This window comes from Mandrillus leucophaeus, unplaced genomic scaffold, assembly GCF_000951045.1.
Source record: "Mandrillus leucophaeus isolate KB7577 unplaced genomic scaffold, Mleu.le_1.0 Scaffold1207, whole genome shotgun sequence".
NCBI lineage: Eukaryota > Metazoa > Chordata > Mammalia > Primates > Cercopithecidae > Mandrillus > Mandrillus leucophaeus.
The window spans coordinates 464,683-489,340 of NW_012100399.1; the positions used below are offsets into that span (position 1 = coordinate 464,683).

The following is a 24,658-nucleotide window of genomic DNA, read 5'->3' on the forward strand; positions in this document are numbered from 1 at the left end:
GCCTCCCAAAGTCCTGGAATTACAGGCATGAGTCACTGTTCCCGGCCCTTCCAACTTTTAGGCTCAAGAAGTGTGTGTACAGGTCTGTTACATGGATAAATTACATGTTTCTGGAGTGTAGTGTACAAATGATTTTGTCACCCAGGTAGTGAGCATGATACCTGATAGGTAGTTTTTCAGTCCTCACCCTCCTCTTATCATCTGCCTTCAAGTAAGCCTCAGAGTCTGTTGTTCCCCTTTTTGTGTCGATATATACTCAATGTTTAGCACCCACTTACAAGTGAGAACATGTCGTAATCTGGTTTTCTGTTCCTGCATTAATTGGCTTAAGATAATGGCCTCCAGCTATGTACATGTTGCTCAAAGAACATGATTTTATTCTGTTTATGGCTGCATAGTATTCCATGATGTATATATGCCAAAATTTCTTTATCCAGTCCACCATTATTGGGCATCTAGGTTGATTCAATATCTTTGCTGTTGTGAAAAGTGCTATGATGAACATATGTGTACATGTGTCTTTATGGTAGAATGATATATATTCCTTTGGGTATATACCCGGTAATGGGATTGCTGGGTCAAATGGTAGTTCTGTTTTAAGTTCTTTGAGAAATCTCCAAAATGCTTTTCACAGTGGCTGAACTAATTTACATTTCCACTAGCAGTTCCCTTTTCTCTGCAACTTTGCCAACATGTTATTTTTTGACATTTTAGTAATAACCATTCTTAACCTTTGTTCTAGGATACAGATGATTCTTTTAAATCTTGCTTTTTAAGATTTATTAGATATGATTGCAGGATGTAGTTTAGCTCATAACCCTTCTAAGTATTCACGGCCTGTGAATTATGAAGATTTTTCCACCTGGCCTGGTGAGAACAGAAACTATTCTTGACCGTATACAACTTCCCTATATTGTTCCCTGTAATGCTTTCAAATGATTCTTTACCATCATGAGGAAAGAGTTACACAGAGAGAGGGTGCAGGTAGCTTCCTCATACACGTGCATTGATTAAGTACTCAGCTGAAAACAGAAGGAGTCCCTCACAATTGTCTCTGAAGTCTTTCCTCACTGATACTGTGTTCCATGCACTGTAACCACCTTGATCTCCCAGGTCTCCCAGTTCATCTCCTGAACTTGGAGACCATCAGGCTTCACCTTTCTCCCTTTCTGAGTTGCAGCCTGGAAACTCTCTGTCTTGTTAGCTGGGGCAATTGTGTAGCTCATCTTGTTTCTTCCCATCTTTTGGGATCACTGTCTTCATTGCCTGATCTCTGACATCTTGAAAGACATTGTTTCACATATTTTATCAACATAGTTTTTAGTTGTTTCAAGTTGGAGGGTCCTTGTTACTTCATCTGAATCCAAATGGGAGTCAGTTATCCTTATTACCTTAAAAATTTAATTTTTGTATAGGTGAATCATTCCTCATGGTTTGAAAATCAAAAAATGTAAGTATGTATTCAGTTGAGATCTCCCTCCGAATCCTTCCCACTACCAACCTAGTCCTCATCCCCCCACCAGTAAAAACTATGCTATTAGTTTATCTTTCCAGAATTTCTTCATTCATATGCAAGTAAATAAAAATTACATATCCTTTTTCACCTTCCACCTCCTTTTTCATAGAAAGGTTGCATAGTATACATGCTATCCTGAACCTTATTTTTTTTGCTTAACCATCTGTCTTGAGGATATTTCCTTATTGGTGCATACACTTCCTGTTGACACACATCACCTACACACACTTTTTTAACGACTAAATGTAGTGCCACATCATGTAGACATACCGTCATTTGTTTAACCAGTTCCTTTTTGTTAAACAATTAGGTTGCTTCCAATCTTTTGCTGTTAGGAATAATGTAATCTTGTGCATAAGTCATTTTGGATGTATCTGCATAACATAGCTGTTGAATACATTCCCAGACATGGATTACTAGGTCAGAGGGTTTATGCATTTGTAATCTTGATAGCTATTGCCAAATTGGCCTCCCAAGAGGTTGAACCATTCTTCCACAAGCCTTTTAGAAAGAAAATGCCTATTAACCCACAGTTCTTTTATAGAAGGTTATAAAATACAAGGATTTCTGCTAATCTGATAGGAAAAAAGTGTTAATAAAGTAGTTTTAATTTGTATTTCTACTCTGAATGAGGTTGTTGAACATCTCTTATGCTTAAAAGCCATTTGTACTTCCTTTTCCTTATACTTTAAATTGTTTTGGTCATTCAGTTGTTTTAAGTAATAAGAATATGAAATAGATATTTTAGTAGGTGGTGTTTAGTCATTTCTTAATGATGAATGAGCAGTTAACATCCATAGCCTGTAAGTGCAACACTTTAAATTACATTTAATAAAATATAATTATGCTAAGTCTAGTCATATCTTTAATGGTTTTAGAGTCATTACAAAATGGTTAGATCAAAGGTTGGGTTAATTGATTTTTCAGAAAAATTTTCGAAGTTCAAAGTAAAATCAGGTTAATCTGAGTTTTTGACCTTAAGACTAATGTTCTAAAACTACTTTAATAAATGAAAAAAAAAATAGAAATTATTCTAGAAATCTTTTACCTTTGAGAGATGTGGTTTGTATTCCACAAATAATGGCATGTCCATAACAATTCCATGGATGTTGGAGGAATGAATATTTGAAATTTGGACTATCTTGTAAAGTCTGAGCTTTATGGTTACAAAATATATTCTGTTCCACACATAAGAATGGTAATCACATTCGTGGTTAGATGACAGGATTCTCTTGCTATTCTTCAATCATTGCATCTTTCTTGAGAAGTAAGGAGTATGCAGGTATTTTTATAACTTTGCATACCAATCCTTTCTTTCTGCCTGATCTCAAATACCTTTAACTTTTTGTTCTATCATTTGTAACTTGCAGGTATTATACTTTGTGGACAATTAATTAGGGAGGTAGTTGCCTTACCAAATGAGTGAAATAATAAAATGGTCTAGTAGTTTGTTTATATTTTCTTAATTTATTATGAATTAAAAGTCTGGCTTTATTTATGCAATTACAAATATATTTTTAGAGTTGCATCAGTATGGAGAGGCATCCAGCACACATCCATCAGGTATGCTGTCATTCCAGAACATTCTCTGGTACTTCATTTTTCTGTCTTAGCCAACTAAATTTTCTTTGATTAAATTTAATTATTTTGGTTTTTTCCCATTGTCAAAACATGGAGCTGCATGACATTATCAAGTTAGCCAATTGTCACACTTTAGCAATCTTAATGTTTGTATGCTTGCTTTTTAGATCTAAAATTATATATCAGGAAAAAAAATTATTGACTTACTGATTTAAGGATTAATATTTAGCTTTTCTAGAGTAGTTGAAAATGTTCTGAATGCTTTCTGTGAAAATCATCTAATTATAAATAACTAAGATTTTATTACATGTTCCCAGATTTAGTTATTTTAAAATTATTTTGTATGCATTGATCACAGTACTTTTACCACACTAATAATATAATATGTCTACTTGTGTTATTTGAATTTTGTTTGGTTACAGAAGTATGATAAACAAATAGAAAAAGAACATTGTTATTTTGACTAATTGTGTGCTTTCTTGCTTATTACAGTTTACATGCTGATTAATGCTAAGGCAGTTCTTTAGAAGATAACATTTGAATTTCTATAAATTTCTATAACTATGTATAAAACAAGTCTGTTTTAAGAAAGCAGTTGGGCTGGGCACAGTGGCTTATGCCTGTAATCCCCATACTTTGGGAGGCCAAGGAGGGCAGATCGCTTGAGATCAGAAATTTGAGACCATCCTGACCAACATGGTGAAACCTGATCTCTACTAAAAATACAAAAATTAGCCAGGCGTGGTGGCACATGCCTGTAATTTCAGCTATTTGGGAGGCTGAGGCAGGAGAATCACTTGAACCTAGGAGACAGAGGTTGCAGTGAGCAGAGATCACACCACTGCACTCCAGCCTGGGTAAAAGAGTGAGACTCTATCTGAAAAAAGAAAAAAGAAAGCAATTGGTCTGAACTTTCCATCAAATACCAAAAATGCATAATTTAATTAGAATATAAATTAAAGCAAATAAGCCAAATAGTCCCAATTTTGGAGATCATAACTAACAGTGTAAACTGACATACTTTTATTAATAAAGCAAATGTGAAAGAAATGTATGTACACAAATGAATTTAAAATGGAAAATAGTTTCAAGACTTTTTTGGTATTTGTCTTACAATGGAATTTAATGTTGATCATTTAAATTTAAGATGAGCATATAAATCAGAGCAAGATGATTCAAGAAAAGTATTTAAGACTACCAAATATATTTCATATCTGACTTCGACATGAACTTTTATTGTTTAATTTTGGTTTCAGGGCCTTTTCACAAAGTTCTAATACATCTGAAATATAAACCTTAAATCAACTACCTGTATTATTTCAGGATGTTAATTGGATCATAGCATTTGCTTGCTTTAAGAAGTATGCAGTGTTGGTTGGAAAATCAAGTGAAAAGATTGAAGGAAAGTGGAAGAATGGTGGGGATAGAATGATTATCAAATTCTTGTTGATTTAAAGTTAGATATTAGAGATGAAGTTTTATTATCTTTGTTACCAAAATCTGTTAATATTCTAATAACTTGATTTCCATTTATGAGAGACAAGTTCATTATCTGAAGTACTAAATACATTTTCAGTTACAATTAAATCAGTGGTTTGACAAGGATTTTTTAAATTCAGTAGAAGTGATATAACTATAGTATTTTTAATTGTGCTGTGTGTTTTAGGTATTTGTGAAGTGTCATTTTGATTATAATCCATACAATGATAACCTAATACCTTGCAAAGAAGCAGGATTGAAGTTTTCCAAAGGAGAAATTCTTCAGATTGTAAATAGAGAAGATCCAAATTGGTGGCAGGTTAGTATGCTTCTCAGAAGTTCCTCAATGACTTTTCTAATTTTAATCTTAGATCTGGTTAATATCTGAATATTCAGGAAGAATATTAGCATTTGTTACAATGATTTTTCCCACATGAACAGCTCCTGCTTCATGGCTACTAATTTTGTGGACATAAGATCAAATTGGGAGGGAATTTGCAAGTAGCTCTTAATAAGTGCAGAATTAACCAGCCTGTGGCACTAACCAGTTGGTTTAGGGAATAGACCAGTTGGTTTTTTTCACATGGGTAATTGCATTAAAATATGCTATTGACCAAGAAGAACTCACTTGGGTCATCCCTTTTAAAAAGATATTTGGGTTTTGTTTATTTTAAGTAGGAGTCTTTTACTATGAAGTAGGTCTTTCTCTTGTCTCCTCTCCCTCATGTTCGTTCATAGCAAGTAAAGCATAATTTCTTAAGGTCTTAATGTCTATTTGCTCACCTCTTCTCAGATACTGGGAAATGGAGATTCACTCTATCAGTTTTGTTAGGTTTTGGATTAAAATCTGTGTATATGGAAAGAGATGTGTATTATCACTGCATTTTTCCCTCCTTTTTTCAGAAGATCTGTTTAATGGTATTCTTTTTTCTTCTCCTCATGTAGCTTTCAGAAACCCCTAGCAGCAGTAATAAGTCTGTTTTTGTAATTGTTTATATTAGCTAACAACCACAGTATTCAGAACTGGAGAAACTGACAAGTCAGGAAGTCTGAAATGCCTTAAACTATCAAAGCAAATGAGAGTTTTACTAAAGAACAAGAAGTAAGAGGAAAGGATCCAGGACTTAGCACCAAATTCTAAAATTAACTGAGATATTGGTACTCACATTAGCTCTAAAATATAGATCTACTTCTAAGGAGAAACAAATCACAGAATGAGAGCAATCTTACTAATGTGTCCTTAAATTTAAATTTAGACATTATTGCGTATAGGTGCACTGTGTGTTGAGACAGCTAAGAAATGGGTAAATTAAACAATCTATGATTTCAAGAGGTTTCCCCTGAACTTTTTAGATCCCTCATTTAAAAAATCTCTCTGTGGCTGTGTCCTTTATTGAATTATTCTAGTTTTCCTTCTTTTTTCTTTTTCCTATGAATGCAATCTCTTAGTTTTCTCTTCTAACCTCAATTCTTCTCTCAATTTCTCCCTGCATTTTGATGGTTGGTTACTTTAATTCTGTTTTTCAGGATTTTAATTGCTAAAAGTTATACTAGATTTTCTATGCTAGTTGTAAGGTTAGAAATACTAACTTTGTGAGATAAATCACTAACAGCCAGTTCTCCAGCCACTGTTTTAAAATATTTCTTTGGAGCTTATTTTAAAAGTTAGCTATTTCACGTTAGGTAAAGTTTTGCCTAGTTTAAATTTACAAACTCTTGGGATATTCATACTCCTGGTAGCATAGATTAAAATCTACACTTTATATTCCAAATAGTATCTCCTTTTCATTTGATTTGACCTGAAATACCAACATAGTAGGATTAAGGTTGACAGTAAATGTCTTTTAAAGGGTGCTAGATAAAATGCCGTGTTAATACATCTTATTATAGAATAGCGTTTATTTTCCTTTTCCAACTTAGTATTATAAATAAGAAGTTTAAGCAATTTAACTTGTATTTTGATCCCCAAATTTCACTTCCAGATATCAGATATGAAGAATTTTAGGTGGCAATTGATTCCTCAGTGCTGAATTGTTTAAGTATCTTAACTGACAATGCTATGGATGTAAATCTTAAGGTTGTTTTTAAAAGCAAATATGACTTTTTTTAACTGACCACTGCTTGTCCTACTTAATAGAATATGGTCTCAAATTTTGGTCACTGAGATATACAATTCGTTAATTTGATTCTAGGCTAGCCATGTAAAAGAGGGAGGAAGCGCTGGTCTCATTCCAAGCCAGTTCCTGGAAGAGAAGAGAAAGGCATTTGTTAGAAGAGACTGGGACAATTCAGGTGATGAGCTCGACAAAATAAGTAACAAGCAGTCCTTTGTGACCACCTTTCTTTGTCTCTTTTGTCTAAATAAGCAAATGCATTTATTTAAAATATGTCTAGAATGAATCCCTCCCTCTGCTTTAGCTCTCATAAGTAATCTTTTTGATCCCGTTCTGCCACCTGCTGGTAGAGTATCAAAATTCAGTGGCTTAACTCATCCCCACCCTCTTTTGCTTCCTAGGATGCAACATTGGGAAGATAATTCTCCCTCCCCTATAAAATACTACAGGGCAATTTTTTCATGTTCTGACATACTACTTAAGTTATATTTGTTTTATCATCCTTCAGGACCTTTTTGTGGAACTATAAGTAGCAAAAAAAAGAAGAAGATGATGTATCTCACAACCAGAAATGCAGGTAGGTTTTAAATACTTTTTGAGAAGTCCAAGTGAAGTAGCTATATGTCATTTAGTGTGGCATAAACTCTGAATATACAGCTTTAAGTGAATGTAATTCAGATTAGTACCTAGTTGCAAGGGATTGGCATATGAACACATGGTGCAATATAATGTAAATTATTTAAATCCTGGCATTATATATACTACGATGTGCTTTATTTTGTGAGTATAGTTTATAACAAAACAAATTGGTTAGGATTTTTACTTGTCTTAATGAAGAAGCAGTATTATAATTGAAACTATTTGTCCAGAGAATTTTGAAATAGTAATTTATGTGCCATTTCTAAAGGGTAGAATGCCTTTGTCAAGATGTTAAAAGAGTTATGTTTAAGGGCAACTGTATCCTGCTATAACACTGACCATGGTACTTTTAGAAAAATAGCACTGGACCACATGAATCTTGGTCTGATATAATAGAATTCCTTCTTAAATCTTTTAGTCATGCAGAAAGAAATATTTTTAAAAAGAAAGATATGGTAACTGTGTGAGATGATGGATATGTTTAATAGCTTGATTGAGGTAATCATTCACAGTGTACACATTCATGAAAACATCAAGTTGTATACTTCATATACAATTCCTGTTTGTCAGTTATACCTCAGTAGAGCTGAAAGGATTTTTAAAAACACTTTAGAATAAAACCCCAGACCTGTATTGGCTACTCATTTGAAGTTAAAAATAAATAAATAAAAAGGAAGGAAGGGAAAGAATGGAAACTACTATATTTATTCTTCCCAGTTGCAGAGGATGACAGGAGTAAAAAGCAGCTCTATGAATCAGAAATTTCTGGCGGCTTAATCAAAGCAGTTGGCAATTTTAAAAGTACTTTCTTGACTTCAGAACTACCTCTATGCTGGTAATAAACTAAACAGCACACCCTAAAAGAAAATAATATAGAAGGCAGAAGTAGGCTTGTTTTCTCTTAATATTGGTTTAATCTACTGTGGGGAAACTGTGCAAAGAAAGAGTTGCTATTAGGATAATAAGCTAAGGAAGGAGTGTTATTACTACAGATTGAGAGTTACAGTAACAACAGGTAATATAATATTTCAAATCATCACTTTGGCCCTATTCTTCATAAAATATATGCCCATAAGGCTTTTTTTGCAAAATAGAAAATTCATAATTTGCCCACTAAGATTATACTTTTGGATTATGTTTCTAGTGAAAACAGTGTATCTAAAATTTGTTTTATATGTAAATTTCAAAATCTTAATATTTAAATGTATGTTGTCAGTAAATGTCAGTATGTTGAATTTTCTAATCAAACTGATAATTGTAGATTTGCCATACAATATTCATTTATATAATTGGAAGGTCACTCGTTCCGTGGAACTTAAGCAACCACACTAGGTTTGCTCCTGTCCTCTGTATTTGATACATACTTTCTGTATAAACTGGTCTGTAATTTGATTATTTATATTAAAGGATTTCTACTGACAAATTGATAATAGATTTCAGTGGACAGAATCTCTGATAAATAAGGATAAAACATAGAATTTTTCTAGCTTGATTAATCAGACTAATTTTTTCTTTTTTTTTTTTTTTTTTGAGACAGAGTCTCGCTCTGTCACCAGGCTGGAGTGCAGTGGCATAATCTCGGCTTACTGCAGTCTCCACTTCCTGGGTTCAAGTGATTCTCCTACCTCAGCCTCCCGAGTAGCTGGAACTACAGGTGCGCACCACCATGCCCAGCTAATTTTTTGTATTTTTTTAGTAGAGACAGGGTTTCACCGTGTTGGCCAGGATGGTCTCGATCTCTTGACCTCGTGATCCCACCACCTCGACCTCCAAAAGTGCTGGGATTACAGACATGAGCCACCATGCCCAGCCCGATTAGACATATTTTTAAGGGCAAATGGATGGACCAGGTGTTTAAAGCAAGATATAAAATAATTTACTGGGCCAGGCACAGTGGCTCATGCCTACAATCCCAGCACTTTGAGAGGCTGAGGCAGGAGGATCACTTGAGGCCAGTAGTTTGAGACCAGCCTGGGCAACATACCAAGATCCCATCTCTACAAAAGAAATTAAAAATTAGCTGGGTATGGTGGCCCATGCCTGTGGTTTCATCTACTTGGGAGACTTCCTTGAGCCCAGGAGTTCAAGGGTACGGTGAGCTAAGATTGCAACACTATACTCTACCCTGGGTGACAGTGAGCCCTGGTCTTAAAAACAATAATAAAATAATTATTATTTATTGTACTTTACCAAATTTGTAAAAACAAATCTATGCTAAGTGGGTACAAGTCAAGTGATATTTAACTATCAAGACAGCTAAGCCATTACTAGACAGAATTGCAGAGATTTCTTTCATGTATGTAAAAGATGACTATAAATATATATTCCTATTTGCTTTTTCATTTAGAATTTGATCGTCACGAAATCCAGATATATGAGGAGGTAGCCAAAATGCCTCCCTTCCAGAGAAAAACATTAGTATTGATAGGAGCTCAAGGTGTAGGCCGAAGAAGCTTGAAAAACAGGTTTATAGTATTGAATCCCACTAGATTTGGAACTACGGTACCATGTAAGTTTTCTGTGTTTTCCTTGCTATGCAATTGGCAGGAAAGAGTATGGGCATATGGAGGAGAGGGGGATTATTATCGTTAATTATTGCTATTCCCAAATAAGTTTTCTTTATTGCAGTGAAAATGAACAAGTAAAAGACATTGAAAAATTTAGTAATTCTATAGCTGTTGTGAGATAGTGCTGCAGTGCTGTTGGCTTGCTGTCTGGTGGCAAGTGCTTCTCTAAACTGTTCAGTTCAGAAATCTTAGAATTAAATGCCTATATTTAAGAATTGTGGCAAGATAGGCATTTAGGATTTTCTTGTACTGATGTCTGTCTAAAAAGTTGGATTTTTCAGCCATTTTAGTGTAAAGAAAAGGGGAAAGCTTCTGACCCTCAGAGGTAGCCAGTGTGGCAACAGCTGTATGAATTTACATGGCCTGGCTTGTAGCTCTCAGTTGTGCAAGGTTATAAACCTGATTTTTGATAGCACATCAAGAGTGATTCATCTTTTACTGCAGGCAGCATTAATTAAGGTTACAAAGTCTGATATATAGAATAAAATAATATTGATGAGAAGTATAACCATTAAGTGAATCAAACACTCATTTTATGGTCTTTGCATTCATTTCTCTATTTGCATATTTACATAGAAAGTTTAATAATCAATGTCAGAAGTATGCTTGATGAGAATGGAGTTAGATCAAGGAATTCGATGATGTTAGTGACTTACTGTAGTGACTAATACACATTTGTCTATAACTGTGGGGACTATTACACATTTGTCTTTGTTTTTGAAATACATGAATCTTTACTTGTGAACTTAGATGTTCTCTCCCTTGAAGAAAGCAGGAGATAAGCTAACGTTGCTTTCTTAATTCCCTTTGCTATGCTTCTATTTCTGACCAAGCCCCCTTTTAATACGGCATTCCTTTAGGTATATTGATGCCTTCAAGCTATTTTGAGTCAAATCCTAGCCTAACTTTAACCCCATCTCTTTTAATTGAATTTTAGAGTTTCTCTGGTTTTGTCCAGTATATTTTGGGTTTAATTCTCAGTGAGTACTCTTACTGCTAAAATTCTTAAAAGTTAGGGAAATAGCCTTGTCATTGCCCCCATGTGCTGCTTGTAATTCCTTCAGAGTAAGTCTTCTGTTTCTACTGTAGGCATTGTAAAACACTAAATTTAGACAAATCCTAGTAAAGTGATTAACAAAACAAAAACTTCACTGTAATCAAAGTATGTTAAAGCTGCAATTGTGAAATAAAGAAAAAGTTTTTCGCTTTTATCAAATTAATATGTGCCCAATATTTTCGGCAAGTAGTTCTTAAAGACATATAATGAGGGAAAAAATAACCCCTTCTCTTCCCCTGCCTCACCACGGGTTCACTTATGAAAACCAGTCACTTTTCATTGTTTTTGCTATTTCTTTTGGTAGTGTTCCATATTTCTTAATAATGTCTTTAGTCTGCTGTTTCCTGCTGTATCCAGTTTAGGCCTTATCTGTTGACTTCTTGACTGTCCTTCCAATATAAAGATAGCTGTATTTTCAGTTAGTTCAATTTTACTTTCTTGAATAGGCCTTTCCCCTTCTGTGACCCAGGAATCTCCGGAGTTCTGTTTTTCCTTATACTACCTGATTTTATGTATATGTATATACAATTTTTTGTTGTTTTTTAAGCTAAAGACTTGTTTATCCAGTAAGTTGTATTTGTTTTTTTTTTCCTGGAGACCTCTGTCTCAGAACCCTGTCTTTCTGCTTCAGTGAGGACTACATGCTGTCTCTCTGGCTGCCCACCTGTTAACACTGGAGTAGTTCCCTTTGTTGTTATCCTGGGTTGAAGCTGTTGTTCCTCCATCCCATTCTTTCTCTTTCTTGGTTTATCACCTTGTTTTGCTGGGGTACATCCTCTTGTATGTGGAATGTAATGTCTGCATCTTTGTGTTTTAAAATGTGTATTTTTTGCCCTTTATTTGACTAATTAGCTGAGAATAGAATTCTGGACTGTAAAATTCAAAAGCTATTACAGTGTCTTCATCATCGCCAAAAGAATCTCTGTACCCATTTCCCACCAACCTTCTCACCCCCTGCTGCCACGAGCAATCATGAATCTTTCTGTAAAATAGATTTGCTTATTTTGGACATTTTATATACTGGAGTTATACAATATGTGGTATTTTGTGACTGGCTTCTTAACATGTCAGATCTCATCTGTGTTGTAGCATGTATCAGTACTTATTTTCTTTCCCTTGCTAAGTGATGGTTACATGGCTGTACCACATTTTATCGATATATTCATCAGTTGATGGACATTTGGATTGTTTTATTTTTAGCTATTGTGAATAATGCCACAGTCAGCATTTGTATACAGGTATTTGTGTGGACATATGCCTATTTCTCTTGGGTATATATACCTAGGAATGGAATTTGTAGGTTATATGGTGACTATATGTTGAGCCTTTAGAAGAACTTCTACACTGTTTCCCACAGCAGGTGTATATGTACCCTTTCATAATCCCAGCAGCGTATGAAGTTTCCAGTTTCTCTACATCCTCACCAACATTTGTCATCTGACTTTTTGATTATAGTCATCCTAGTGGGTGTGAAGTTGTCTCTTATTTTGGTTCTCATTTGCATTTCCCTAATGGCTGATAATGTCAAACAACTTTTCATGTACATATTTGCCATTTATGCATTTTCTTTGGAGGAATGTCTGTTTAAACTGGTTGCCTATTTTTCAGTTAGGTTATTTGTCTTTTTCTTAAGCTGTAAGAGGTCATATTATATTCTGGATACAAGTTCCTTACTAGATATATGATTTGCACATATTAATATTTTCTCTCATTCTTTGGTGACTTCTCATGTTTTCGATGGTGTCCTTTGATATACAGAAGTTTTTCATTTTGATGAAATCCAATTTTGTATATCTTTTGTTGCTCATCATGCTTTTCATATCTTATCAAATATGATACCATATCAAGGCTTTCCCTAACCTGAGGCCACAAAATTTTACTCCTGTATTTTATTTTAAGAGTTTATACTACTAACTCTTATATGCAGATTATATGAGCCATTTTGTGTTCATTTTTGTGTTGAGTGTGAGGAGGGGGTTCCAACTTTATTCTTTTGCTTGCACTTTTCCAGTTGTCACAGCACAATTTGTCAAAAAGAACAGTTCTTTCCTCCAGTGAATTGTCTTGCCACCCTTTTTGAAAATTGATTGTAAATGTGAAGATGGATTTATAAACCCTCAATTCTATTCCATTAACCTAGATGTCTGTCCTTACGCCAGTCCCACATTGTCTCGATTACTGTATATTTGTATTAAGTTTCAAAACCAGAAATTGTGAACCTTCCCAACTTGTTCTTTCTTTTGAAGTTTGTTTTGGCCCTTCTGGGTTCCTGACATTTCTATATAAATTATAAGATAAGCTTCCAGTTTCTGCAGAAAAGGTAGCTAGAATTTTAAGAGGGATTATATTGAATTCTAGCTACCTTTTCTGCAGCAACTGGAAGTTTATCTTATAATTTGTATAGAAATGCCAGTAAGTTGACTTGAGAACTACTGCCATCTGTTTTGTTTTGTTTTGTTTTGTTTTTTGTTTTATTTTGTTTTGTTTGAGATAGAGTCTTGCTCTGTCGCCCAGGCTGGAGTGCAGTGGTGTGGTCTTGGCTCACTGCAGCCTCCGCCTCCTGGATTCAAGCCATTCTCCTCCCTCAGCTTCCTGAGTAGCTGGGATTACAGGCACCCACCATCCTGCCTGGCTAATTTTTTTTTGTATTTTTAGTAGAGACTTACTTTCACCATGTTGGCCAGGCTGGTTTTGAACTCCTGACCTCAGGTGATCCACCCGCCTCAGACTCCCAAAGTGCTGGGATTACAGGTGCTATCTTAACAGTATTAATTCTTCCAGTCTATGAGCATAGATGTCTTTCCATTTATTTAGGTCTTCATTTTAATGCTGTTTATGGTTTTCATTGTACAAATGTTATGCTGCTTTTGTCACATTTTTCCTGAGTATTTTGTTCTTTTTTATTCTGTAGCAAAAAGTATTTTCTTAATTTCCTTTTTGGATTGTTCCTTGCTAGTGTATAGAAATAAACTGATTTTTGTGTGTTGGCTTTGTCTTTTAGCCTTATTGACCTCATTGATTCTAATGATTTTTTGTGTGTGGGTTCCTCAGGATTTTCTATATACAAAATCATGTCATTTGCAAATAGAGATCGTTTTACTTGTTTCTTTCCAGTCTGGGTGCTGTTTATGTCTTTGTCTTGTCTAATTGCCTCAACTAGAACCTGCAGTGTAATGTGTAATAGTGTAATAGAAGTGGCAAAAGTGAACATCCTTGTCTTGTTCATGATCTTAAGGAGAAAGGAGAAAGCATTCAGTCTTTCCATTTTAGCTGTAGGTTTTTCACAGATGCCTTTCATCAGATTGGAGAAGTTCCCTTGTGTTCCTACTTTGTTGGCTTTTTACCAAGAAAGGGTAGTAGATCTTGCCAAATGCTTTTTCTTTGTTGATGGTTCATATGATTTTTGTTTTTTATCGTCTTCTATTGATATGATGTATTACATTCCTTGATTTTTATATATTGAACCAACCTTGTCTTTTTGTGGTAAATTCCATTTGGTTATGATGTGCTGTCTTTTTTAGATACTTCTAGATTCGGTTACTTGTAATTTGTAAGGATTTTTGTATCTATATTTATAAGGGATATTGGTCTATAGTTTTCATTCTTACGATGTCATTGTCTAGCTTTGATATGGTAGTACAGGACTCATAGAATGAGTTGTGAAGTATTCTTTCCTCTTTCATTGTTTGGGAAGAGTATGTAAAGGATTAATTATAATTCGTTCAATGTTTGATGAAATTCACCTGTGAAGCCATTTAACCCTGGGCTTTACTTTGTGGGAAGTTTTGATTATTAATTCAGTCTCTTTACTTGTTATAGGTCAACTTGGATTTTTTTTAAATCAGTTTCAGGATTTCTGCAGGGTTCATAGTAATATTTTTTCTTTCATTTCTGATTTTAGATATTTGAGTCTTTCCTCTTTTATTCTTAGTCTATGTAAAGATTTGTCAATTTTGTTGATCTTTTCAGACAACCAAATTTTGCCTTTGCTGATTTTCTGTATTTTTTCTACTTTCTAATTTTTGCTATAATCTTTATTATTTTCTTTCTACTTGTACTTTGGGTTTATTTTACTCTCTTTCTGTTTTTTTTAGATAGAAAATTAGATTATTGATTTGAGATCTTTTTTAACATAGGCTTTCACAGCTATAGATTTCCCTCTAAGCATTTAGTTGCGTCTTAAAGTTTTTGGTATACTGCGTTTTTGTTTTCATTCATCTCAAAATACTTTTGCTTTGAGTGGGTGATATATATATGTGTGTGTGTATATATATATATATATGTTCAATGATACTTGTCTCTGTAGATGGCTACAGAGACTTTAAAACCATAATCCTGAATGTACAACTATGCAACACAGACCAGTTAGCCAGATCTAAAATAATAAACTGGCTTCTTATGACAACTGTTCTGTTCCAACCCTTCTTCCCTCCACAATGACCCTAAATCTTACATGAATACGGTTACTCTGGCAGAACGGAAACCCATCTTTGTGACCAAAAGTAAAAACCAAAGAAGAAATAGCGATTCATCCGTTAGTTGGTGAAAGCAAGAAATGTAGTGCCCTTCACTGTGCTGCTTAGTCTTAACTCATTTTGTCCCTATTCTTCAGCCCATCCGTTTAGCTCTTAATATGTTTGAATTAGCCATATGATTCAGCTCTTTAGTGCTCATCACAGTGCTGATCTTTTTCCCATCAGTAGCTTTTAAGACAATTATCAAGGGCTTAAAGCCCTCCACAGAACCTTTTCTTAGCATGAATGGGTTTAGTTCAACCATCATACATCTTCAAGGTAATGAACGTGCTGCTGGACAACTGGCACTCTGGAAGCGCCTGGTCAGCTCTATCTGTAACTGTGCTCTTCAACAGCACCATCTCCTCTCAAAGTATTTTCTTTCATTTGTGATTGCTTATTTGATCCATTGGTTATTTGGGAGTATATTGCTTATTTTCCATATATTTTTGAATTTCTAAAATTTTCTCTGTTATAAAATTAAGGTGATTTAACTTTCTTTATATATTACAAATGATCCTAAAATAAAATAGAAAAACATTGTTATTTTAGGGAGATAGGCTATGTTATGAATCCTGTTTTCTCTTTAACATTGACATCTTGACATCTTGAGCTTAGTTAACAAATTAAGTATTACTTTGTTGATTGTTTCTTCATTATTTGAATAGCAGCTGAAATTAATAATTTTGCCTGTCATAAAAAATTACTTCTAAAAAATCACATTATGTAGTTGCTCAGTATAGAAGTCTAAGGAATCAGTTGTAGTCAAACCATGTTCTAATTTCTCTGTTCTAGAAATGGAAAGCAGTTTAAATATGTGGCAACGTAGACTGTTTTTTGGAGTGTTAGTAGAGAATAGGATTGTAGTTAAAGTTCACTTGTAAACTGAAGAACATGTCTCTTAAGAATTAAGATTCCCTCAGCATGGAGGTAGGGGTAGTACGTGTACATATACGTATTTATTTCAAGCAGTGCATTCCCTTGTATGGTTTCACTGTAGTACTTCACAAAAAAAACAAACAAAAAAAACTGCTTTTTAAAATTAATGTTCACAATGTTGAAGCAAGTCCTATTATGCATTTATTTGGAGCATTGAAAGTTGCCTTTGAAGTTTTATTATACACCTTTGGTGACTAATTCCAGAAACCTTAAAGATCACACAATTTTAAATATGAGAAGCCATCATAGCATCTTGAAGATTCTTGAAGATACTTTATAAACACTCTTCACAGTAGTCTAAGATGACCACTCTCAAGGTTGAGCCAGAAAACAAGGGAAAAACGGGAGTCCTATTATACATAATGATCTCATTTGACCCTTATGTTTGAGCATGAGTTTGAAGTTAATTTTGTTCTTATAAAAGTTTTCTATGTCTTATGCTTACCAGAATTAGTCAAAACACTGTCATCTTTTTATTTGGATTACTTTCTTAATTTGGTGTTCTTCATAATTCCATCAGTTATTCTGCAACTACTTAGCTAATAGAAACAGAATACTTCTGTCTCTGATCCAGCAAAGCCCAGAGTAAGGCTAAGCTTGAAATGCACTCAAAAATTACTTTTCTTCTTCAAAGTTATTGTTAACAAAGTTGTCAGAGAGTACACATTTGCAACAGTTTAGAAAGTGGTAATAACCGTTCCTAGCACAGACCAATTTGCAAAGGATTGTATGTCTCTGAAAGTATTCAAAGCTATAAAATATCAGACAAAAGGATCTCCTACTTCTAAATTTTGACTTGAGCTATTCAATCTCATTTTCCCAGAAATAATATGTCGGGTCAGAGGAGAGGAGTTTAATAGACCATAATAATAATGAGGCGGCTAGCTCTACCACTGAAGTGTAAAATAGAACAATTAACATTTGGGAGTATCAATAAACAGGAAGCTAAAAGAAAGGGTTGGTTTTGAGGTAAGGTAAAAGATAGATAATTTGTGGGTAAAACTGCACTTTACAAAATTGGTATTACGACTAAGAATAGGTGAACTTTGCTTGCTCACCTTTTGGGACACTTAGGAAGTGTTAATGTGGAAAGAAAGGATGTGATAGATTCCTAAGGAGAAGGAGAGTGCTTGTCAGTTGAAAAGACTCACCCACAACATGCCTCACACTTATTAACACTTACCATAATTAAGAATGTCATTGAAGGCTCTGCTGCTAGGTAAAATTTTGAGTTTCAAAGTGATTTTAAGAAGCATATTTTTGGATGCGAATTTTGTTTGGGGGACTACCTCTTAAAATATTCCTCTAAGGTATCAAGAAACTTTTTCTATTAAAGGGCCACATGGTAAAGTTTTAGGCTTTGCAGTCCATACAGTCTGTCACAATTACCACCGTTTTAATGGAAAAGAAACCATGTATGATACATAAACAAATGAGTATGGCTGTGATCCAATAAAACTTAAAGAAGCAGATCAGATTTGGTCATAGGCTGTAGTTTGCTGCACCAAGTGGAAAAATGTTAAGCCACCCTATGTATTTTAGTCCATTTTTTATGTCCTACAATTTCTTTGTACGAAAGTCTCAACACCATTTTATTTAGTTACTTCACGGAAACCAAGGGAAGATGAAAAAGATGGCCAGGCATATAAGTTTGTGTCACGATCTGAGATGGAAGCAGATATTAAAGCTGGAAAGTATTTGGAACATGGGGAATATGAAGGAAATCTCTATGGAACCAAAATTGATTCTATTCTTGAGGTTGTCCAGACTGGACGGACTTGCATTCTGGATGTCAACCCACAAGTAAGCTGCTTGGATTCCAAAGCTGTTTTTTATATTTTATTTTCTGTGGAGTTTTTTTATTTTCTGTGTGTTGGGGTTGTTTGTTTTGTCAGGGTGGAAAGGTGACTCTTTCCCTCCATTACCTTTGGGTGATAGAGAATATTATTATGTATACATAGCTAGTTAAATAAATCTCTGAACAATTAGCCAACAGCGGCTTGGGTGGCAAAAGAAACTGTGTGATTAGATCTACGGTAGAAGTTTAGTATGTATTTACCTGTTCAAGTAATGCATAAATGCATACGTTAAAAAATGTTAAGTTTAAAACTCTAGTCTGCAATATAAAGAATAAAAAATTAAAATCACTCCCCCTCCTACCTGACACACATGCACACCTGTTATTCTCACTCTATGTTTCTCTCTCACCTACCCCTTCCCACTCCACTACACTCAGCCCAACCTCACCTCCCTACTCAGAGATAAGAGTTGTTAATAGTTTCTTATGTCTCTTTCTAGTCATTTCACTATGCCTTAAATACAAATATATATAAGGTAATGGGTTTTCTGTTTTTGTTGTTTCTTTTTACAAAAATGGAAAAATTCTACATAGATTCTTCAGGGATTTTATTAAATAGTACTGTTTCTTGAAGATCTTTTTATGGTTAGTTACTGTAGAGCTTTTTTTTCTTTGTAATTGTTATATGGTACTTTATAGTATGAATATATATTCATTTAACCACTCTCCAATAAATCAACATTGAGGTTATTTCTACTTTTTCGGTATTAACAGAATTCTACAATTAACATAAAAAGAGTTTACATCACTCTTGATGAGTTTTTGATCATTGTTTTATACTTTCGTTTCTTCAAGAGGAACAGACTGAATTTAGAACAAAATAAATGGATCACTATTTTAAGAAAGTACTATATGGAATGAGAATGACAGAATGGAGATAGGTATTAAATTATGTCCTTTAATCCATAGAACAAGTGCAAACAGCCTTTGATTTATACTAAAGGGTAGCAGAATTCTAGTTCTAATATTGTATAAATTGGCTTATTATGATTCTTTTACACAGGCACTGAAAGTATTGAGGACGTCAGAGTTTATGCCCTATGTGGTATTTATTGCGGCTCCAGAGCTAGAGACGTTGCGTGCCATGCACAAGGCTGTGGTGGATGCAGGAATCACTACCAAGCTTCTGACCGTGAGCTAACCATATGATTTTCCTTCTAAAATCTTTCCTTTTCTTTTGAGCATGTTTAACTCTTATCTAATTTATTTTTATGTATTTATTTTTGAGGCAGAGTCTTGCCTTCTTGCCCAGGCTGGAATGCGTTGACACGATCTAAGCTCACTGCAACCTCACCCTCCCAGATTAAAGCGATTCTCCTGCCTCAGCCTCCCAAGTAGCTGGGATTACAGGCGTGCGCCACCAGGCCCAGCTAATTTTTGTATTTTTAGTAGAGACGGGGTTTCCCCGTGTTGGCCAGACTGGTCTCGAACTCCTGACCTCGAACTCCTGATCTGCCCACCTTGGCCTCCCAAAGTGCTGGGATTACAGGCGGGAGCCACCATGCCTGGCCAACTCTTAGCTAATTATGCTATGAAACAAACATGCTATATAAGGTGCTACAGAATAAAAATTAATTAGATGTAGTTAGGATCTGGAACGGTATTCTTTTACTTGAAAATCATTGTATACTTTATTTTAAATCAAAAGTTTAGTTCCCCTTTGTAAAATGAAATGGACCAATATTAAAATACGCATATTAATTGAACGCCTTCATTTTACTAGTGGGGTGACTGGGCTCCAAGATCATTAACAGGCATGTTTATTATATGGTTTATCATTGGTAAAGTCAGGTGTTCTGATGTTTAGTTTCTATTACATGTTTTTTCCTTTTTTTCCTCTCTCCTTTTTCACTTATGGAAATTCAAAAATCTGTGCAAAAAAGGGGAAATAGGAGCCCTTATGCCCATCGCCTAGCTTGAATAATCATGGCAATTTCTTGTTTTAATTAGACCCCTCCCCACTTCCTCCTCTCCTTGAATTATTTTGAAGCAAATCTTTGATATCATGTCATCCATAAATATCTCAATATTTATATCTAAAAGATAAAGACATTTAAAACATACCATTAATACAACAAAAATTAATAAGCAGTATCTTACTGTCATCTACATGCAGTCTATATTTGAGTTTCTCCAAGGTTTTGTTTTGTTGTTTTTTTTTAACAGTTGATTTGTTCAAATCAGTATTCAAACAAGATCAACACATTGAATTTACTTCGTCACCTAAATCTTTTTCCCAGCTTAATTGAGGTATAATTGATGCACAGTAAGCTGTACGTACCTAACGTGCCCAGCTTGATCAATTTGGCCATATATTTGTATTCATGAAAGCCATTACAACCAAAATAATGAACATGTCCATCATCTCCACACATTTCCCTGTGTAACCTGCTCCCTGCACCCTTCCTCCCACCACTCTCACTGTTTCCCCCCACTGTACTTGGTTATATGCCATGAAATCAGGTAGTAGTAGTTTTCTTTGTTCTTTTTCAAGTTGATCCATGTCTCTGCTTTCTGAATGTATGAAACATGGTAAGTGTTTAATGTCTTTGCAGATTCTAACATGTGAGTCAGTTCTGGATTGGTTTTGATTGAATGATTTTTCTCTTTATTATGGGTATATCTTCCTGCTTCTTTGCAATCCTGGTAACTTTTTTGGATGCCAGACATTGTGAGCTTTGTTCTAGGATGCAGTTATTTGGAAATAGTTTGTTTTTTTCAGGTCTCACGTTTTAAATGTGTTGGGTAAGACCCAAGCAGTTCTTATTTTAGGGCCAGTTATTCCCCACAAGTAAGGCAAGACCTATTTGGTACTCCTACCACAGGGCCTGTGAGTCCTGAGGTTTTCTGTTCTGGCTAAGGGGAAATAGGTGCCATCCGTGGGTACCTCTAATCCTTTCTGGTGGTTCTTTCTCAGCTTCAGGTCGTACCCATGTGCAGGTTGGTACTCAACTGAATGCTGGACAAGGACCTTCTACAAATCTCCAAAGTCTGTCTGTGCTGCTCTTCCCCTCCAGCGTTCCGTCCTGCAAACTCTTGCCACCTGGGTCTCCCTGGGCTCAGCTCTGTCTTCAACTCAGAATCCTGTAGGCTCCTCTGGGCTCACTCTCTCTATCCTACTACCCATAAATTCTTTCAAGCCAGTAAACTGGAGTAATCATAGGACTCACTTCATTTGTTTTCTATCTTTCTGTGATCTGTTTTTAATATCTTGATGTATAGTATCTTAAAAACTGTTTCATACATTTTGTCCATAAATTAATTGTTAGGTGGGAGAGGTAGTCTGGTGCCTGTTATTCCACCTTGGCTAGAAGCAGATGTCCCTTTAGTACCTTTTAATCTGTAAATTCTCACTGCCACCCTCCCTCCCCTCTCTTTTCACATTGTTTTAGTTGTTTAAAAAAAAAAAAAAAAAAAGTAGGTCATTTATCCTACAGCATGTTCCATAATCTGGATTTTACCCATTCTGCCCCCATTGTATCATTTTCCTCTATCCCTTCTATTTCCTGTAAACTGATAGGTCGATCTAGAGGGTTGGGCAGACACAGATTCAGGTTTTGGTTGGTGGTTGGTTGGTTTTTGCAAGAATAATTCATAGGTGGTACTTGTTTTATTACATCATGAGGCATACGTCAGGCTTTTTGTCATGAGATTAATCAGTGGGGTCAGAAGTTGTTAGCCTGATCTATAAAGTTCCTCAGTAATTCTTTACCTAATGGTTTTAGCAAACTTTATTGATCTTTGCCTTGGATAAGTTATTTTTTTAGGGATGGCAAAGTGGTAGTATTCTAAGTGTGTCATTCCTTCTATGTTTATAAAATAGAATTCTTAAAAAGAACTTTTCCTCATCAAGTAGTTGATTATTCTGAGGTACGGTTGATACAGGAAAGGCAGGATACATCTTTGATACTATCCTTTGTAGGTCAGCTTTCAGAATAATGAGTTTATTCCCCAAGAGCCTCTAGAGGTTACAGGTGACCAGCTGAGATTGGCTTTGTTTTTTCAATTTCTTGAGCACATGTGTTCAAACTTATTTGATGTGCTTTATTCTGTTGCAGTGATTATTCTTATTGGTGCTAAGATTGTCCCATCATTGACCAATAGGAGCTTATTCTAGTTGGCCCTTGAGACCTTTTTTTTTTTTAATGACCCTGATAGTCTTGGGTAGCTTCCTTGCTATCTGGTAGAACGAATGTTCCAGGCTCATCTTGTATATTTTCTGTTCTAGGCCAGGAACCAGCCATTTTTCCAAGATACTCTGGTTTCTTTTAGGGTAAATAGTGTTTTAAGACCATAATACTCACAGCGCCCATTGTCACAGAGTTGCTCACTGCTTCTTGCTAGGCCTTTTTATGTGGACAGTGCTAGCATATATGCTTTTCTGTTTGTATGTTTGAAGGAAAATATATCATGAATTTATTCTGATATTTTCCAATCAAATTCAAGATCACAGGATTTTTATTTAACTTATTTTATCTTATATGCCTAATTCCTTTCTCTTATGCTGAATATCCCAGTTCTCATAAACACTGGAAATGTTAGAATTAGAATATCATATAATTGCTCATTTGCTTTATTCCACAGTACAAATACAACATTCTGGGAATAAGTGTATCAACACAACCACCACTAGTATCATTACTGTGAACAGTCCCCCCAGCTCCCCACCTAGTTCTTTCTGTCTTTAGAATATATCCCACTAAGTATATACAGTCAGATCACTATGTTTTGTTTTTTTGTTTTTTTCTGTCACCAGGCTGGAGTGCAGTGGTGCAGTCTCGGCTTACTGCAACCTCTGCCTCCCGAGTTCAAGCCATTCTCCTGCCTCAGCCTCCCGGGTAGCTGGGACTACAGGCACGTGCCACCACGCCCAGCTAACTTTTGTATTTTTAGTAGAGATGGTGTTTCACCCTGTTGGCCAGGAAGATCACTATGTTTTAAAGTCACTTGAAGTACCTTATCTCTGTGTATTTAGTTCGGTTATTCTTTTTAATGTTTAAATTATTGTGTCTTCAGCTAGTAGGAGCCTATTCAACTTGAATTCTGAGTCTTTTTAACACGATTCTAGTAGTGTTTGATAATTCCTTGCTTTCTGATATGACACGATGCTCCAGATTATTCTACATTTCCTGGCCCAGACCTGGAACCAGCCATCCAGAAGCCCTTGTTTCTTTTAGTGGGAGATAGCATTTAAAGATAATTCAGACAGTAAGGGTATACATTAAACTCAGTTGGACGTTGTTTTTAGACCTTTTCAGTAACCAGAGGTAGGAAATAAATTTTTTGTTTTTAGAAAACATATACATCATTTGTTCAATTTGAAAGCTTCAAGTGAAATTTTACATTCTTCTTCTTTAGCTTTATATTTGCCTTTTTTCCCTCTTATCCTGAAAACCTTGGTTTGTGATTATATTAACATCATTTCTTTTCTTACATGTATATAAATACAAGTACATGCACATACGTAATTTCTGAGTAATACCTGTATTAACAATATGATTAGTGAAAAGATTTAAGTTTCAGTCTTTTATTAATTGTTCTTAGGATATATACCACTAGATTCTTTTTTTCCTTCAACTTTTGTTTTGAGTTTCAGGGTACATGTACAGGATGTGCAGGCTTGTTACATAGGTGAACGTGTGCCATGGTGGTTTGCTGCACAGATCAACCCATCACCTACGTATTAAGTCCAGCATCCATTGGCTATTCTTCCTGATGCTCTCCCTTCCCTGTGCTCCTACCCTGACAGGCCCCAGTGTGTATTATTCCCACCATGTGTCCATGTGTTCTCATTGTACACCTCCCACTTATAACCCACTGGATACTATCTTCTTTTAAAGCCACTGAAATAATTCCTTGCTGCATGGTTAAACCACCAACTTGGAACACAGGCTTATTTGTTTTATTTGGCTTCTGATTTTTAAGAATGGCTTTTATTTGAATTTAAATTTTGTTGTATAATTCTCTACAACATTTTCATTGCTCCAACATAAATCTTAAAACAAATCCAGCTTTTCTGTTCCCTCTCCCTTTGTTTCCTCCCACTCACATTGGCTACCTTTATTGCTAGCCATTTTACCATATTAGTTTCCAATATAAGCAAGTGTGCCTGTGTATCCTCCCCCCCTCCGCCATTTTATACATAAATCGTACCTTATGTACAAAATGTGCCTGCATTTTTCCCATATCATTATATCCTGGAGAACACTCGATAGCCAGAGAGAGAATCTTTATTTCCTGTTCCATCTGTATGGCATACTCCATTATTGTTAACAGGTTTTTTTTTTTTTTTTTTTTTTTTTAACAAATCAAATTGCTAATGGCTATAATAGGCAAGAATTGCTTTCAAGTTGAACTGTGGCCTGTTTGCATATCTGTAATCAGAGATATTTTA

The 24,658-nt window shown here is 35.1% G+C and overlaps 1 protein-coding gene across 3 annotated transcripts in view; it reads left to right on the top strand.

The window, feature by feature from the left end:
• Nucleotides 1-24,658, top strand: part of MPP6 (membrane protein, palmitoylated 6 (MAGUK p55 subfamily member 6)) — a 59,952-nt gene that overhangs the window by 33,143 nt on the left and 2,151 nt on the right. For all 3 annotated transcript variants that reach the window (XM_011970600.1, XM_011970595.1, XM_011970591.1), the window contains 6 exons: nt 4,764-4,895; nt 6,769-6,868; nt 7,199-7,267; nt 9,677-9,838; nt 18,007-18,209; nt 19,268-19,396. In XM_011970600.1, the coding sequence (XP_011825990.1) occupies nt 4,764-4,895; nt 6,769-6,868; nt 7,199-7,267; nt 9,677-9,838; nt 18,007-18,209; nt 19,268-19,396 (795 nt within the window). The remainder of the gene's footprint in view (nt 1-4,763; nt 4,896-6,768; nt 6,869-7,198; nt 7,268-9,676; nt 9,839-18,006; nt 18,210-19,267; nt 19,397-24,658) is intronic.